Here is an 18,819-nt window from a genome sequence, read left to right as displayed (position 1 = left end):
ACAGATTAGGAGAAAATATTTGTAAGTCATATATCTGAGAAAGGACTTGTGTTGAGACTATATAAACAACTCTTACAACTCAAAAATGAAAAGACAACCCAGTTTAAAAATAGACAAAAGATTGAATAGAAACTTCACCCATGAAGACATACAATGCTTAATAAACACATAAAAAGTTGTTCAACATCATTAATCATCAGGGCAATGAAAAATAAAACCATGATGAGATGCCTACACAGCCTCCAGAATGGCTGTAATCAACAAGACACACAAGAGGTGAGGATGTGAGAGAAAGTGGAGCTCTTTATTCTGCTGGAGACATATGATGGAAACCACTTTGGAAAACAGTTTGGCAGTTTCTTCAAAAGTGAAATTTATCATACGATTACTCTCAGGTACGTACTCACAAGAAGTGAAAACTGTCCACACAAAGAATTGGATGCAGTTGTTCATAGCAGCATTAATTCGTAATAGCCCCAAATTGGAAGCAATCCATATGTCTATCATCTGGAGAATAGATAAAGAAAATGTGGAATAAGGCATACAGTAGAATATTGTTCGACAGAGAAATACTGATTAATGCTGCAAGATGAATGAATCTCAAAAACATGATGCTATGCGAAAGAAGACAGATGCAAAAGACTATATATTGTATGATTCCATTTACATGAAATGTGCAGAAAAGGCAAATTTAGAGAAAGCAGGTCAGTGGTTTCCTGGGCCTTGGGGCAGTGGAAATGGAGATTGACTGCAAATGAGGTTGGGGACATTTTTGAGGTGATGGAAAAGTTCTAAAACTAGAATGTGGTGATGGTTGCCCAACTCTATAATTTGAATTTGAATCATTGAATTGTGTACTTATAATGGGTGAATTTTATGGTGCATAAATTATACTTCAATAAGTCTGTAGAAAAATTTTGAAGGGGGAAAGCGTGGGGATAGACGCCCCTCTCTTGGCAGGAGATGTCATGGAAGGGCAGAAAATCACTCCTGATTGACCATCTCCTCTTTACCAGACATGACCACGTTTCATCCCTCCAATAACATGGAGGACGTGTTCTTTTTCCCTTTGTGCTGATGAGGAAATGGAGGCCCAACCAAGTTACTCACAATAACAGTATTCGAGACTTTGAGAGATGAATCCAGCCCTTTTAGGACTTGGCACTCGCATACCACTTATGGCCTCTCTAAGAAAGTACAAATTCAAGAGGCCAAAATAGTTAAGCGTGTGTTTCATAGAAGCAGATAGACTCAGACTCTTCTCTCTCCTAAGGATACCCTTAAAAAAGGGATGGGGATGAGGGGCAGGGCTCGTCATTCAGGCACAAAGACACCACTGCTGCCTCCCAGATCTCAGAGGAAAGTTCAGATCTTTGCTCTTTGTCCTTTTCCAAACCTCTAGAGCCTAAAATTCCTTTGTCCAGGCCCTGCTGGGAAGAACTTTGAACCCTTGGGGTCACCTTAGCCAGCTGGCAAGTTCCACCTGGTACCTTCCCAGAAACCTCAGCCCAAATGTGCTCTCCTGCTTCTTCCCCAGCCCACCCAACTTCTCTCCAGTCATACCTTCCTCTCACCCAGGGCTTCCCGAACCCTTGGACATTTGATTTGGAAAAGGAAATATAAAATCTTGGAGGGATAAGGGACAGCAGCAGCTGCCTGCATCTGGCTATGCTTGGAATGGTCCAGAGATCATGAATTGACCTGGATTAACCACAGGGAAGAAACTGCTTATGTTACCTTATGTTACATGAGCCGCATGGGAGTTACCGCCCCTGCTATTAATGCATCATAAGAAGCAGAGCAGTTATTTGGGGGTTTTAGTTGGCCAAATTCCCTGGGCTTAGCTTCAAGGGAACTGCCCTCCTGGAAGGAGATGAAGCCATCCCTTTTGTCACAAGGCCTGTGAAGTCTTTTAGAGACTGCATAGACCTTTATGTAAGATCTGGTCTCTGTTATTGACATTGTTGTGAGCTGACTTAAGCCAATTTATCTATCACTGTCAGCCTTATCTTGGTAGAAATTGGTAGTTTCCAATAGGTAAAGATAGAGGAAGGCTGTAGATGTCCCCAAACCTAGCTACCAGCTAGGAAGAAACTTTCTGCTCTACCAGACCTATCATAAAGTTACAGTATTTAACATAGTATGGTGTTGGCACAAGGATAGACAACCATTGGAACAAAATAGAGAACCCAGAAACAGACCTATGTGTATTTGGACACTTTGATACTAACAAAAGCAGCTTTGTAGATCATTGAGGAAAGGTAGGATTCCTCAGTAAATAGGTATCCGTATTGGAAAAAACAAAAAAGATAACTAACCCCTGCCTTGCACACACATGGAATCATTTCCAAGTGCATTGAAGACCTAAATGTAAGAGGTAATTATAAAAGGTTTTGGAAGATAAAAATAGGAAAATATCTTCATAATCTCTAGGTATAGAGGGACTTCTAAAGACACAAAAAGTACCAAGCATAAAAAGATTGATTTATTTGACTACAGTAAATTTAAGGACTTCTGTTCATCAAAAGACACAACGAAAACGAGACTCAGCCAAATCCTGCCACACATACAAGCATTTGTTATCAAGCAGCTCCCTAAACAGACTCTCAAGTTGTTGTATAAACTCAGTGAAATACCAGCTGTCTTGTCTGACACCGCTTTGCATGAAAGTTTCCTTAAGACAGATGCAGTGGTATCCTAGTGGCAGGATCCTAACCATGGTCTGACAGTAAAATCTTCAAGAAGAGGTAGAACACAGAGGATTCGGAATCCTAGAACCAGGGTACCATGAAGAAGGATGTATAATGCTGGGCTCGCTGTGTTCTGTTCATGCAAGGGCCATCCCTCATTTCACCAGTGAAGAAAATTATTTCTAACAACTGTTATGCTAGTAAATAGAGGCTATAGTGTTGGTCAGAGGTGAAGATAGCTGAAGCCCCAAAGTAGCCATTTCTGAAATGAGAACTTGTGATTAGAGTCTCCTATCTGCTGAAGTGTTCATTCCCGACGAGGGTACTTCAGATATAAACTCACCATTATTAGAGTGTAGGTTAAATCTAACACACACACACACACACACACACACACACACACATACACACACATACACACCTATGAACGTGTGAGTGTGTATGCCCGTGCTGTAGTATTTTATTTTTTTATTTTTTATTTTATTGAAGTATAGTTCATTTACAATGTTGTATTAATTTCTGCTGTACAGCAAAGTGACTCAGTTATATATATTTTTTTTTTCATATTCTTTTCCATTATGGTTTATCATAGGATACTGCATATATTTCCCTGTGCTGTACAGTAGGACCTTGTTGTTTATGCATCCTATACATAATAGCTTGCATGTGCTAATCCCAAACTCCCAATACTTCCCTCCCCCACCCCCTCTACTGTGCTGTAGTATTGGGTTGACCAAAAAGTTCATTTGGGTTTTTCCATAACATCTTACGAAAAACCCAAACAAACACTTTGGCCAACCCTAATGTTTTAAAGTAAACTCTATAGGCGGTATAACAGTAGTGTTTACCAGACTCCAGTCCCTTGAGACCTCCCCTGAAGATTTTTACCATATTCTACTACCTATATTATTATTAATATTTTTCTTTATATTAATTCACTTTTTTAACTTCTTTAAAAATATATATTTTAGAGAAAATTTTATATCACAACCACAATGTAAAACTGGTATCACGTACCCTAAAAGTAAAAATAAAAACAGTGATGCAACAGCAACAAAAACTGTTTTTTAATCTAGCCAGCTTCTGTTGCTTACTACCAGAGGAAGCTCTGCAGAGCCTGGTCACGCTCGTGGGAAGCAAGTTGGGGAAGTTCTTTTTTCTAGGAATTTTATAGTTTCAGGTCTTATGTTTAAGGCTTTAATCCATTTTGAGTTGATTTTTGTGTATGGTATAAGATAAGGGCCCAATTTCATTCTTTTGCATATGGATATCCAGTTTTCCCAGCACCATTTGTTGAAGAAGCTGTCCTCTCCCCTCCGTGTATTCTTGGCACCTTTGTTGAGGATCAGTTAACCATATGCATGGATTTATTTCAGGGCTCTTGGCAATGATCTCATGGATATGACACGAAAATCATAGGCAACAAAAACAAAAATAAAGAAGTGGGAATACATCAAACTAAAAAGCTTCTGCACAGCAAAATAAATAATCTATAGAGTGAAAAGGCAAACTACAAAATGGGAGCAAATATTTGCAAATCACATATCTGATAAGGGGTTAATCCCCAAAATATCAATATGTAAGGAACTGATACATCTCAATAACAAAAAGAGCTAATAACCCAATTTTTAAATGGGCCAAAGGCTTGAATAGACATTTCTCCAGGGAAGATACACAAATGACCAACAGTTATATGAAAAGTTGCTCAGTGTCGGCTAATCATTAGGGAAATGCAAATCAAAACCACAATATGATTATCACCTCACATCTGTCAGGATGGCTAGTATCAAAAACAATAACATGAAGTAAGTCAGAAAGAGAAAAACAAATACTGTATGCTAACACATATATATGGAATCTAAAAAAAAGTGGTTCTGATGAACCTAGGGGCAGGACAGGAATAAAGACTCAGACGTAGAGAATGGACTTGAGGACATGGGGTGAGAGAGAAGGGTAAGCTGGGACGAAGCGAGAGAGTGGCAGTAACATATATACACTACCAAATGTAAAATAGATAGCTAGTGGGAAGCAGCTACATAACACAGGGAGATCAGCTCGGTGCTTTGTGACCACCTAGAGGGGTGGCATAGGGAAGGTGGGAGGGAGGCTCAAGAGGGAGGGGATATGGGGATATATGTATACATATAACTGATTCACTTTGTTATACAGCAGAAACTAATACAATGTTGTAAAGCAATTATACTCCAATAAAGATGTAAAAAAAAACAAAACAAGACAACAAGTGTTGGTGAGGATATAGAGAAACTGGAAGTCTTGCACACTGTTTGTGGGAATGCAAAATGCAGCCACTATGAAAAACAGTATGCAAGTTCCTCAAAAAATTAAAAATAGAACTACCATATAGTCAAGCAATCCTATTTCTGGATATTTGTCCAAAGGAATTGAAATCAGGATTTGGAAGAGATATTAGCACTCCCATGTTCATTGCAGCACTATTTACAATAGCCAAGATGTAGAATCAACCTAAATGTGGCCTGTACATACAATAGCATACTATTCAGCCTTTAAAAAGAAGAAATTCGCCAATACGCAACAACATGGATAAACCTTAAGGACATTATGCTAAGTGAAATAAGCCAGTCACAGAAAGATCAAATACCATATGATTCCACTTACATGAGTTATCTAAAATAGTCAAATTCATAGAATCAGAGAGTGAAATGGTGGTTGCCAGGGGCTTGGGGGAGGGAAAAATGAGGAGTTACTGATCAACAGGCATGAAGTTTCAGTCAAGCAAGAAGGAATCAGCTCTAGAGGTCTGCTGTACAATAGCCAACAGTACTGTGCTGTGCACTTAAAATTTTGTTGAAGACACAAACTCTCTCTCTCTAGCCGAGGCGTTGTGATTAAACTGAATCACCTTGCTGACTCTAAAATCGTCCCTGGAAGCAACACACTATTTTAAAAAAAAAAAAAAAATATATATATATATATATATATTTATTTATTTATTTATTTATTTATTTTTGGCTGTGCTGGGTCTTTGTTGTTGCACGTGGGCTTTCTCTAGTTGCGGCGAGCGGGGGCTACTTTGTTGCAGTGCGTGGGCTTCTCACTGCGGTGGCTTCTCTTGCTGCAGAGCACGGGCTCTAGGCATGCGGGCTCAGCAGTTGTGGCTCGCGGGCTCCAGAGCGCAGGCTCAGTAGTTGTGGCGCACGGGCTTAGTTGCTCCGTGGCATTTGGGATCTTCCCAGACCAGGGCTCGAACCCGTGTCCCCTGCATTGGCAGGCGGATTCTTAACAACTGCGCCACCAGGGAAGTCCCGCAGCACGCTATAGTACTTGGTACAGTCCAGAGAGCCAGAGGGTTAACTGAATGTTTATCAAGCAGCTAGTATATGATGGAAACGTTACAGCCACTTGCTCACTTGTTCTGTAGCACAACCCTCCGGGATGGGTGTTAGTTATTTCCATTTTACAGATGAGCAGACTGAGGCTCAGAGGTGATAGGACATGGCTAGAGCCAGAACCAGGAGCTGCATCTGTCTGACCTTTCATCACTACACAGGCAAGCAGGACTTGCCCTCCTCACCTCTCCTCTTGCCCCTGCATCGAGCAGCCACATCTGTCCAAAGGGCCAGGACTCCATGCGGAACAGAACCAGAGTTTTCTTGGAACTGCGGTTCTTTGTCATACTGACCAAACACGAGACAATTCTGGGGTATTTCGGAAGCAGAACTATTGCTGTGCCCCAGCTCATGTTTTTGCTATTAGCCTGTCGTTCCAAATGAAAGGGGCAAATATCAAAGCATTCGATGCTGCCTTTTATGAGTAACTTGGCTTTGTATTATGCTTTGGGGGTTTGGTTTGGCTTTTACCTCCTAGGATTTGTTCAAAACCTAAAGAGAACTTGGCACTGTCGGGAGGTTTCCATGGGCCTCGTTGTCCCTTCCGCACTGGTCCATTCGGGGTCTCTGCCCATTTCAGCAGAGAGGCCCCCTCTAGGCAGAAACCACGGCCACCTCAGGGCTTACCCAGGGCCACGTGGCCACAGCCAGGCCTCTTCCTCACATCATTTATCCAGCAGATACTTTCAACCAGGCATCAGGGTCCTCCCAGCACTGTCAAGGCATGTGGGAAGGTGCAGGAGGAAATCCTCTGGATTTGGGGTAGAGGAGCTGGAGTCGCTGGTTTGGGGCTCAAGTCCTAGTCACTTCCCCAGAACCTCTGTTTCACCATCTCTAAAGTGGGCCAGCCCTTTCAGGATGACATGACATGATGCAGACGAACACATTTTGGGAGCCATCAAGTGCTTAGCCAACATAAGGGAATGTTGTGTTTGCAGTCTGGGGGGAGCCGCACGATTTCTGCCCACGAAACAGCCAGGACACACCACGGTCCAGCATATAATCAGCCTCTTCATTATGTGGTTCCAACTGCAAGAGCTGCAGGATTTCAGAGGAAAGAGCGACCCACAGGGAGCCCCAAGACAGCAGGAAAATGAATACTCGCTGCTCCAAACCAGAAAGAGAAGGGGGTCAGAAATGGGAAGTGGGATGTATCCACTCTCTGCCTCTGGCCTGGAAAAGGCTGGTCCCTGGGGATTTGCTACAGAGCAGGAGATACTTCAAGGCTAATAAAAAAAAATCAATGAGCAAAAATCAATGAGCCACAAATACCAGGCCCTTAGGTCAGCATCCTTCATCCTATCTTTATCCAGCATAGAAAGTAGACAGTGACCAGGGAAGTCACCCTACTAAAACATGTCCACTTACCTTACAGATTTCCCCACTTTAGTTTTGGGCCAGGCCATGCATCAGGAGAGGGGAAGTGAGTGGCTTAAAGTCAGAGCCTGACTCAAAGGTCATGTCAGGTCAGCAACCCAAGTGACTACCAAGGGGTGAATGAATAAACAAAATGTGTTGTACACATGGGATGGAATGCTATTCAGCCTTGAAAAGGAAAGACATTCTGACACATGCTACAATGTGGATGAACCTTGAGGACATAATGCAAAGTGAATCAGCCAGTCACTTAGAGGGTAAATACTGTATGATTGCACTTATATGAGGTACCTGGAGTAGGCAAATTCATACACACAGAAAGTGGAATGGTGGTTGCCAGGGGCTGGGGAGGGGGAGTGGAAAGTTGTTGTTTGATAGGTACAGGGTTTCAGTCTTACAAGATGAAAAGAGTTCTTGGATGGATGGGTGGTGGTGATGGTTCCACAACAGTGTGAACGTACTTAATGCCACTGAATTGTACACTTAAAAATGGTGAAGAGGGCTTCCCTGGTGGCGCAGTGGTTGAGAATCTGCCTGCCAATGCAGGGGACACGGGTTCGAGCCCTGGTCTGGGAGGATCCCACATGCCGCGGAGCAACTAGGCCCGTGAGCCACAATTACTGAGCCTGCGCGTCTGGAGCCTGTGCTCCGCAACAAGAGAGGCTGCGATAGTGAGAGGCCCGCGCACCGCGATGAAGAGTGGCCCCCACTTGCCACAACTAGAGAAAGCCCTCGCACAGAAACAAAGACCCAACACAGCCATAAATAAATAAATTAAATTAAATTTTTAAAAAAGCCAGACCCTTAGCTCTTTTAAAAAAAAAAAAAAAAATGGTGAAGACCGGGGGCTTCCCTGGTGGCGCAGTGGTTAAGAATCCACCTGCCAATGCAGGGGACACGGGTTCGAGCCCTGGGCCGGGAAGATCCCACATGCCGCGGAGCAACTAAGCCCATGTGCCACAACTACTGAGCCTGCACTCTAGAGCCCGTGAACCACAACTACTGAAGCCCGTGTGCCTAGAGCCCATGCTTCACAACAAGAGAAGCCACCACAATGAGAAGCATGTGCACCGCAAGGAAGAGTAGCCCCCACTTCCCGCAACTAGAGAAAGCCCGCGCGCAGCAATGAAGACCCAACACAGCCAAAAATAAATAAATAAATATTTTTAAAAAAAGGCGAAGACAGTAATGATGTATGTGTATTTTACCACAATAAAATATGTGGTAAAATTTAGTTTAAAAATTAAAACTTTTTAAAAATTGGAAAAATAGATCATACGGGTCAAAATACCTCTGAAAGCCTTGTAGAAGGTACCACATTGGAGACCCCCATCCATCTTTCCATTAGTCCATCATAACCCAATGGCAGGGTTGGAAAATCACTTTGTGAGGGGGTAGCTTTTAGAGGCTTCTTCTACAGAAGATACAAGACGTGTCTTTTCCACTCCAGACTCAACACTCAGCATGGCAAGAAGGCATATGAGAGGCACCAGGGAACTGAGGCCTATCTGCGGAGGGAGCAGGGTCCCGCCTCACTCCACAGCACGCCTGTGTTGTTTTAAATTCATGCCTCTGCACTGGCCCTCTCCCTGCACAGAAGTTTATAATAGAGTGTGTGCACGAAACAACCCTACTGCACTCAGATTTGCATCCTCAGAACCTGTGCCAGAGGGGAGCTCAAGTAAACATTTGTTAAACTAATCTCTTTATTCATTTTGGAGCCATGTCTTTGTTTCAAATCCTTTCATAATGGGATGTACCCTGTAATTCTGTCCTCTTTCCACAGAAATCAGTGCAGTGCTGGGCATAAAGAAAATGTCTATTGAATCACTGAATGAATACCTGTTAGTAGAGAAACCAGCATAATAAATGCCTGGGCCCACTTCGTGCCCCTCACCACCTCCTGATCCAGCCCATTGGCAGGGACAGTTGAGGCTCCTGTAACTGATGAGCCAAAGGGGCAGATTAACATGGACTTGGGCATTGGGACGTCCCGGGTGTTTCAGCCTTTTGTTAATCTGGGAACTTCTAACTTCTACCCAAATCATAAAATAGTCCCTTCACTTTAACACTTCAGATCCATGAGTTGGGACATGCAGACATGTTGGAAATAACTTAAATGTTCACCGGTAAGCAGCTAGTTGAATAAAACATGAGATATCTATCTAATAGACACCCAGTATCCAGTAGAGATGGTGATGTAGAAGAATAATGACATGGCATGAAGTTCACAATTTTTATTTTTATTTTTATTGAAGTGTAGTTGAGTTACAATGTTATATTAGTTTCTGGTGTACAGCAAAGTGATTCAGTTATACATATATATATTCTTATTCATATTCTTTTCCATTATGGTTTATTACAAGATATTGAATATAGTTCCCTGTGCTGTACAGTAGGACCTTGTTCACAATTTATTGCTTTGTCTAAATATGCACATATTATTTGTCCAGATATGCCTGTAATATATATGTGTGTATATATACTGTGTGTGTGTGTGTGTGTGTGTGTGTGTGGTCCCCAAACCAGCAGTGGCAACATCACCAGGGAACTTGCTAGAAATGCACATTCTCAGGCCCCACGCCAGACCTACTGAATCTGAAAGTCTGGGAGTAGGGCCCAGCCCCCCAGGGGATCCTGATGCCTGCCGGAGTCTGAGGACTTCCTGACTTAACGGCATTCCTGACACCCCTTCCCTTCCGTTGGGCTCACCTGTGTGTCTCTTCTGCAGGCCCTGATCCAGCTGCCCCCCTACATCTCTCAGTGTGATGAGGTGCTGCAGTTCTTTGAAACAAGACCCGAGGACCTGAATCCCCCCAAAGAGTAAGTTGGTTTGTGGATCTCCTTAGAGCATACTCTCACAGCCCTCCTTCCCGCTGGGCCGGCCAGCCCCAGGAGGAATGGGAGGAAAGCTGAGTAAAAATTAAACTAGATTACATCAGTGGAGCCCCTGCCGGGCCTCACTTCAGCTAGCCTTCGTAGTGACTGCAGGTAGCCATAGCTGAGTTTTACAGGTGAAGGAAGCTGGCTGAGTGCACTACTGAATTCCCTAATGCCCTGCGTTTACCCGCCATACCTGAACAGGGGAGACGGTGAGCCCTCGAGGCAGAGACTGTGTGCCTTGTCCTCAAAGGTAGATGTGCCCAGGACCATCAGGGATGTGAGTGAGTGACTGACTGAGACCTGCTCAAGGTCCCGTCGCTAGTGAACGACGGGGCCAGGGTTTGATCTCACTTCTCCCTGCAGCGGACAGGCTGCGCTCCCAGATGCCAGGCAGTGCATCTCCCCAGCCCCCCAGTGCACATCGCACAGAATCTCAGTACCACCCGCCTGCTGGCCAAGAGTTGATGGCACCAACAGCCGTGCCAGCATGAAACACTGACTGATGCATGATGCTTTTTTAAAAGCCCTTTTCGGGGAAAGGCATCATATACGTCTGCAGAAAGAAGGGATCTGTCTAATGGAGAAATCGCAGTGGGGGAGGAGGACACAGACCACAGGTGCTGGGCCGTCCTGAGTCACAGGAGCAAGAGCTGGCAGGGTTAGGGGTCCATTGGGGCCCCGTCAGGAAGGGCTGAGAAGTGCCAGCCAGGCGCTGTTACGGGAGAAGTGTGAACTGCTCTTCTTAGTTCTGAGTGTAACTCACTGCCCAGGACAGCAGTAATGACCCAGGCTTACATCGGTTCAACGTTCATGTGCTAAGCACTTAATGTAGGCTGAGCTAGAAAAACTCATGTTGCTTTCTAGAAGTGAATCTGGTGAACTCACAAAGCCTACTTTTTAAATAGACCTGTAAGGAGAAAGCAGCAAAGAGTTTTAACACATGAAATCAGGCCATTTATATATATATACACGTGGCTACATGCAGAATCAAGTTCGGAGATCACAGAGGGTGAGCTGATCGCTCAGGACTAATGGTTTAGCTACCACACACATGAAACTTTCTACAGTCAACATATTGCAATAAATACCATTTCCTGTGACAGGCACAGAGTAAGTGAATACAGCTTCTCAGAGCCAGCACACAGAAGCATGGGAATGACATTCCGTAAGGGACCACAGTAAATCTTTTGAATCAAAACATCACAAGGGAATGCCTTGCCAACACATGAATTTTTTTTGAAAAGATACAGAATAAGTGTAAATCTGCTAATGGACCTGCAGCCCATCCCGGCTAATATTTCTTGTCTTGGTGTCTTTAGCATTTGTGCCTAGTAAACAGTCCCCAGCTTTTATGGACATAACATGACATGGTGAAATATTCTCAAGGGACCTTTGTCTACAGTGCTCCCAGGCAGTCAGGGTTAAACTGCTAACTCAGGCTGGTAGCCCCTGGCTTTGATTCTAATTTCTAGGTGAAGTGAATCAAAGAATATGGAGCTTAACATATTCAGTTTCTACTTCATTCTATCACAAAACTGCCAGGTAGGAGCTATCGTTCCCATTTTACAGATGAGGAAGTTGAGGTTCAGAATAAGGAAAGAGACTTGCCCAGGGTCACACAGGTTGGAAGAGGCGAGGTGGATCTTCCCCAGGTCTGCCTGAGTCTTCACGTAAGCTCTGTGTGTGTGCCTCCCACAGAAGGGACAACTGGGCTTAAGAGACAGAGTCTGGGTGAGCCTGGGTTTGCAGTTGGGTACGTCCAGGTTCAAATCTCGCCTCTACCATTTATGGGCTGTGTAGCCTTGCGAAATGGAAATAGCAGTGAGCCTTACGATTACAGTGATGATGGAATGGCTGCCACAAGTAAAAATTCCAGGAACCTGCCAAGTGCTCAAAAGGTGGTGGCCCATGGTATTTTTCCCTCTCTGGATACCCAACTGTAGCTGTTTTTACTCCCAGAGTTGTTCAAGACGTCCAGTTGATGGGCTTTCACAAGGAAGGTTGCTTGGCCACTTTTAAGCCGAGTGGTTCTGGGCAGGCTGCTCCTCACCCCTGCGCCTGTCTCCTGTCTCGTGGGAGGGGTCTGACAGCACCTCCCTCGCAGCTTTGCTTAGGAATCCAATGACAGGATGTGGAGAGAAACACTTGGCCAGTGCTTCACCAACCTGACTCAGTGCCCACAGGCAGGGAAGGAGGAACACCAGCCCCCGAGGGGCAGATCTGACCTGGGTGTGGGTTCCTTGGGCCACAGGGTCAGCGACATCTAGATTTTCTTCTACCTCGTCTCAGCCTCCCAGAGATCTTAACTTTGGGGAGGATCGTGGACCATTTGGAGAATCCAATAAAAGCTTTCTTCCTTCTCCCGAGAAAAATGCCCCCTGTTTCAGGAGGTCCTCAATTGTGCCAAATCCCATTCAGGGACTTGAGGTTAAGAACCGCCGCCCAGGCGCCCCTTCTGAATGTTAATGCTCAGATGTCTTTGGCCTCCTGCCTGGCGAGGGTGGTGAGTGGGTCCCCAGCTCCAAGCAGGCATCAGCCCAACTTATCGACAGAGATGGGAGAGAGCCAGGCCAGGGGCAGCCCGCTGTGCTTGAGAAGAGTCCAGGCACCTTCGTGCAGGAAGGAAGGACACTGGGGAACATAGGGTGGGAGCCAGCCCTCTAGAGGAGCCGGCATGTCGGGGAGGCTGTCTGGGGGCTTTGTCATGCTCTCTGGTGGCTACAGCCCGACGTTCCCCACTTGCTGGCTGGCTTGGGCTTGTAGAAGGAACATAGGACTGGGAGTTCTAGACCCGGCGTTGTTTCCGGTCCGGAGCACCAGCATTGTTCATCCATTCAGGAAATAGGTATCGAGGACCTGCTGAATGCCAGGCCCACGGGCTGGGCACGGGGGGACAAAGAGATGACATGGCAGATGCAGTCTGTGCCCACAGGGAGCTTCCAGTCTGCTGGCCAGGCAGCCGGCTGTTCCACCCGGGCAGAGCAATCCCCTACCCTCCCCTTCTGCCTCGCTTACTTCATCTGTGAAATGAGACCGTGTCACCTGCCCCACCCACATTATGGGGTTATTGGGAGACTGAAATGAAATAACAGTGGGAAGATTAGGACATGATCAGCAGCTAGTTTTCTGGAGTTTGGGGGCTGAAATCGTGGTGAGCCCCCCTGGGTATTATGCTTGATAATTCAAAAGATAGACCTGTTCCCCAGTTTCCTGGAGTTAGAGTTTTGTTCTTATACTTTTAAGGTAAATCCATTTCCTCACTTCTTCAATGGGAATAATAGTACAGTCATCCCTCATTACTGGCAGGGGGATTGGTTCCAGGACCCCCCATGGATACCAAAATCCACGGATGCTCTAGTCCCTTATATAAAATGGCATAGTGTTTGCATATAACCTACGCACATCCTCCCATATACTTTAAATCATCTCTACATTACTTATAATACCTGATATAATATAAATGCTCTATAAATAGCTGCCAGGCACATAGCAAATTTAAGTTGTGTTTTTTGGAACTTTCTGGAATTTTTTTCCTGAATATTTTCAATCCGAAGTTGGTTGAATCCATGGATGTGGGACCCACAATCATTGTGAGGCTTGAATCTATGTGTGTGAAGTGCTGAGCACAGTGCCTGGCACATAGTAGGTACACAATTTTCACATCTCCTTGGCTGCCAGGGTCAAGATGCTTGGGTTCTGCGATCTTTTATGAGATGGTAAGAGAGAAGCTAATTGGTCCGTTTGATTGTTGTACATCACTGGAAGAAGTGGATACCATGTGGAGATGCTTGTTCTCATATGGGAGGACCAGAGTCTTTCATCTCAGGCCTTCCAGATGGCTCTCCCTTCCCCCACATCTCTGGGCAAAACCCAGCAAAGACAGGGTCAACCATTCAAGTGTGTTAACTCCCCAAACATTTCCCACAACTGCCACCCACACTGAAAGTCCAGAAAAACAAGCCTAGTTCCTGCCTTTGGGGCCTTAGGGGCCAGTGGACATTTTTTGAGCTATTTTTATTTTTGATTTGTACAGGCTGTTTATATAGTAAGGAATTAGCCTTTTCTGTATTTGTGGTAAATATTTGTCCCTTTTATTGTGCATTTATATCTTGTTCCTGGATTTTATGATGTACATAAGTTTTATATTTTTGTGAAGTCAAATCCGGTGACCAATTTTTTAGTTGTGACTTCTTTCATTTGCTTTCAGTCTAAGAAGGACAGTCACCATTCAGACGCAAGATAGTTCCCTTAATTTTTTTCTAGTTGATTTATGCTTTGGGTTTTCTTTTAATATTTCACTCATTAAATCGATTAGCATTCATCTCACCACATTTGGCATGTGGTGAGAATCTAAAGTTTTTTCCTCTGGTTAGAACCTTTTGACCGGCTAGAAGAAATCTTATTGCTCCATTTATTTAAAAACAAAAAAGACCACAATCTATAGTGTTTAATGATCATTTCCCTTTCTTCCTTCAGGAATAATACAAGAGAAAAACAGCACCTGCCCTCAGAGGGGCTTCTATACTGGTGGGAAAGGCCATGTGAACATGTGGATACATGTGGCCTGTGTGCACACAAACACACGCACAAATAGAACATCCACTAAAAATACAAAACACAGCCTAGACTGTACCCCAAGAAAGCACAAAGTAACAGCTGAGATAAGCTAACCAGCATCCTGCTGAAATAGATGTATTAGTTCCAAGAGGCTTCCTGGAAGGAAAGGGAAGTTTTCAATCTCTTTGTCTGTTCCCCTCTGTGTGACCTTGGGCAAGTGACTTGACTTCTCTGAGCTTCTCTTTCCTCATCAGTAAAGTGGGCATGGCTAACCTTGCTCTCATCTTGGTTAAGCAACATCCTGCTCATAAAGGGTAGTGATAGTGTCAGGCACATGGCAGGTGCTTACCTAGTGATGCCTTCCTGTCCTTAAGCCGGACTTTGAAGGAAAAGGGAGGGAGGGAAGGAGGGAAGGAAGGAAGGGGGGAGGGAGGGAGGAGGGAAGGAAGGAGAGAGGGAGGAAGGGAGGGAGGGAGGAAGGAAGGAAGGAAGGGATGGATGGAGGAAGGAAGGAGGGGAGGGGAGGGAGGGAGGAAGGAGGGAAGGAGGGAGGGAGGGAGGGAGGGAGGGAAGGAGGGTGCTGAGAACCCCAAGGGTGGCTTTGGGGCCACAGCAGGCAGCTTCAGCTGGGCCTCGGTTGTTTAGGCAGTAATGAATGGTGAGGGCAGGTGCTCAGTGGGGTTGGTCCCTTGGTCAGGATTCTGATGCTCAGACCTGAGTTAGGGCTTGTGATGGAGACTAGGAGTCTTTCCCAGCAGTTTCTAAGGAAAGAAATGAATGGTGCTCTTAGAGGAAGGTTTTCGCTACCATTCCTGGGTAAACTTGAGATCACCCTAAGCATGTCGCACAGAAAATTACGTGCCTGCTTGAGCCCACACAAGCTGTTGCTTGAAACCGAGAGCCCCCTGCTGCCCCTCACCCCCATGCTCCAGCTAGGACAGCGAGACAACTAGCAGGGGTACACGGTAGTGTGGGAGCTGGGATTTCAGGTATCCCAGACCATGGCTCAGGCCGCAGCCTGGATGGCAACGAGGGAAGAGGGCTTTACATGGAAGCAGACTTAAGAGACCTTTGCTGGTGTGTCCTGGAGCCAGCAGTTAAGAGGCAACTTCCCCCACAGGACAGTCCAGGGTGTGGTCAGGAGAGTGGGCTCCAGCCAGGCTTCCCGGGTTCCAATCCTGGGAGAGATGCCTCACCTCTCTGGCCCTCAGTGTCTCCACGTGCGACATGGAGTGACCCTCAAGGGTTGATGTGAGGATTCTGCGGGCCAGTCCAGGTACAGCATTCTGACCAGGACCCTGTCCACAACGAGTGGCAGGAAATGTGAGCTGGGATATTCCACTGTCACCCTCCCCCTCCCCTGCACAGGGGAGTGACACTGAGCCTCACTGGGTAGTGCCTGGCCAGAGGACATCACTACTGACTGGCCCAGCCCAGCCCTGGGCCCGGCCCTGCTGCTCCTTCCAGACACACAGGAGGGCAGCCCCAAGCTCCAGGGCTTGGCTTAGCTCCCTGCTCCCCCGCTTTCGAGGTTACACCGAAAGCATGATTACATGGTGGTTAAAAACCCAGACTTTAAAATCAGACACTGAATAGACATTTCTTCAAAGAAAATACAAAAATGGCCAAGAAGCATATGAAAAGATGCTCAGCGTAGCACCCTCAGCCATCAGGAAATGCAAGTTCCAACCACAGTGAGATACCACTTCATACCCACTAGCATGGGTAGAATCAAAAAGGCAGATAGCAACAAGTGTTGAGGATGTGGAGGAACTGGAATCTCCCTATGTTGCTGGTGGGAGTCTACAATGCTGCAGCCACTGTGGAAGACAGCCTGGCAATTCCTCAGAAAGTTAAGCCTAGGGACTTCCCTGGCAGTCCAGTGGTTAGGACTTGACCTTCCAATGCAGGGGATGCAGGTTCGATCCCTGGTCGGGGAGCTACGATCCCACGTGCCTCGGGGCCAAAAAGCCAAAACATTAAAGCAGAAGCAATATTGTAACAAATTCAATAAAGACTTTTAAAATGGTCCACATCAAAAAAAAAAAAAAAATCTTAAAAAAAAAAAGTTAAGCCTAGAGTTACCATATTACCTAGCAATTCCATTCCTACATCTATAATCAAGAGAAATAAAAATATATGTCCATACAAAAACTTGTGTACAAAGTTCATAAAAGCATTATTCATAATAGCCAAAAAGTGGAAACAACCCAAATGCCCAATGGCTGATGAACAGATAAAGCGTGGTTTATCCACACAGTGGGATATCATTCAGCCATAAAATGGAATGAACACTGTTACATACTACAACGTGGATGACTCTTGAAAACATTATGTTACATGAAAGAAACCAGTCACAAGAAGCCACCTATTATATGGTTCCATTCATATTAAATGTCCAGAATAGACAAATCCTTAGAGATAGCAAGCATATTAATAGTTGTCAAGGGCTGGAAGGACTGGAAATGGAGAGGAACTGCTAAGGGGTACAGGGTTTCTTTTGAGAGTGATGAAAATTTTCTGGAATTTGCTGATGGCAGTGGTTGCACAACTTTGTGAATATACTGAAAAACAGTTAATTCTACACTTTAAAAGGATGAAATTTATGGTATGTGCATTATATTTCAATTTTTTTAAATGGAGATAGGCCTGGGTTCAGACCCTGGCTGTGCTTCTTGCAAGCTGTGTGACCTCGGGCAAGTTACTTAACTTCTCTGTGCCTCATTTTCCTCATCTGTAAAATGGGCACCAAGAGAGTACTTATTTCCTGTGGTTATTATGAGTATTAAATGAGTGAACTAAAAGTGCCTAGCAGGGTCCTAGCACAGGGTAATAGCATTTATTAGGAATTTTGTAGTATTAGCTAATGTTACTGCTGCCACAATATCTATCTCAACCCAACCATCCTATCACCTCCCTTTACTTTTTGTAACATCGGAAAGCTTTTTACTAATGGGATAATTTACTTAAAAGTATGTTGTAAAACCTGATTTGTAACATTTTGTTCATAATGCAGTTCTGTGTATAAACTCTGACGTGGTTGACAAGTGTATGGGAGCGATTACTCATTCCGTATGGACTCTAGCCCATAATAGTGTCCTCTGTGTCACCGTGAGGGAGATGTGCTGGGTTCACTGCTAGCCAGATGCCTCCCCTGTTTTAGTGTATTCCACTCACCACCGAGCACTTCCTGCTCCAATTGTACAGCTCAGGGCGCTGCTCAGAAGTGAGGCAAGGCCTCCACCGTGCCTGATGAGGTGGGCGTCAGGCTCAGTGCAGTGTGAGGTCCTAACTCCTGTTTTCAGACTGCATACCCACCTCTACCCCTTGCCTATCAGCTCCTCCCCAGAGCCCCCTACTCTACAAATAGAGTGGAGATGCTGATCCCCAGGGCACCAGAGCACTTACCAGGCAAAGGAAGAAAATTAAAAGGAATTCTTTTTTTTTATTTTAAAGAGTCTGGGTCCCTGGGACGGGCTTGGATTTTACACCCATTCACTGGAGATGTTGTGGGATGGAAAATCTCAGTTTCCTAACGGAACAACTCATAGCAATACGGAAAAGATATTGACTCATTACTCTTTCCCACCCCTCTTCTTTCCTGTACAGGGAACATGTTGGGAAAAAGAAATCTGGTAAGAATATTTTCTGTTTTCTCCTACTCATTCGATGTTTAGCATACCCCTACTGAGCCATGTCCAGGCCCTGGGCACTACATGGGGTATACAGTGATGTGGATGGATGGATGGATGGATGGATGCTGAAGGACATTCGGGGCTGAGGGGACGGCGTGCAGGCTGGGAGGTGCAAGCATACAGTCGATTTGGGCCTGATCCATTCGCCAGCCTCGGCACCAGGCCTGGCTCTGTGCTTCCTTCGATCAGCCACTGATCTGGGCGGTGACAACTGCTCTTGCAGGCAGCCCCCATACTCACTTCACTCTC

General features: G+C 45.2%; 1 protein-coding gene across 2 annotated transcripts in view; it reads left to right on the top strand.

The window, feature by feature from the left end:
* Positions 1–18,819, top strand: part of SH3PXD2B (SH3 and PX domains 2B) — a 110,673-nt gene that overhangs the window by 53,710 nt on the left and 38,144 nt on the right. For both annotated transcript variants that reach the window (XM_061189933.1, XM_061189934.1), the window contains exons 5-6: positions 10,167–10,258; positions 18,485–18,510. In XM_061189933.1, the coding sequence (XP_061045916.1) occupies positions 10,167–10,258; positions 18,485–18,510 (118 nt within the window). The remainder of the gene's footprint in view (positions 1–10,166; positions 10,259–18,484; positions 18,511–18,819) is intronic.

The sequence above is a fragment of the Eubalaena glacialis genome, chromosome 4 (genome assembly GCF_028564815.1).
Source record: "Eubalaena glacialis isolate mEubGla1 chromosome 4, mEubGla1.1.hap2.+ XY, whole genome shotgun sequence".
Classification (NCBI taxonomy): Eukaryota; Metazoa; Chordata; class Mammalia; order Artiodactyla; family Balaenidae; genus Eubalaena; species Eubalaena glacialis.
Note: the sequence above shows the minus strand (reverse complement) of the source record. Positions and strands in the feature narration are given on the sequence as shown.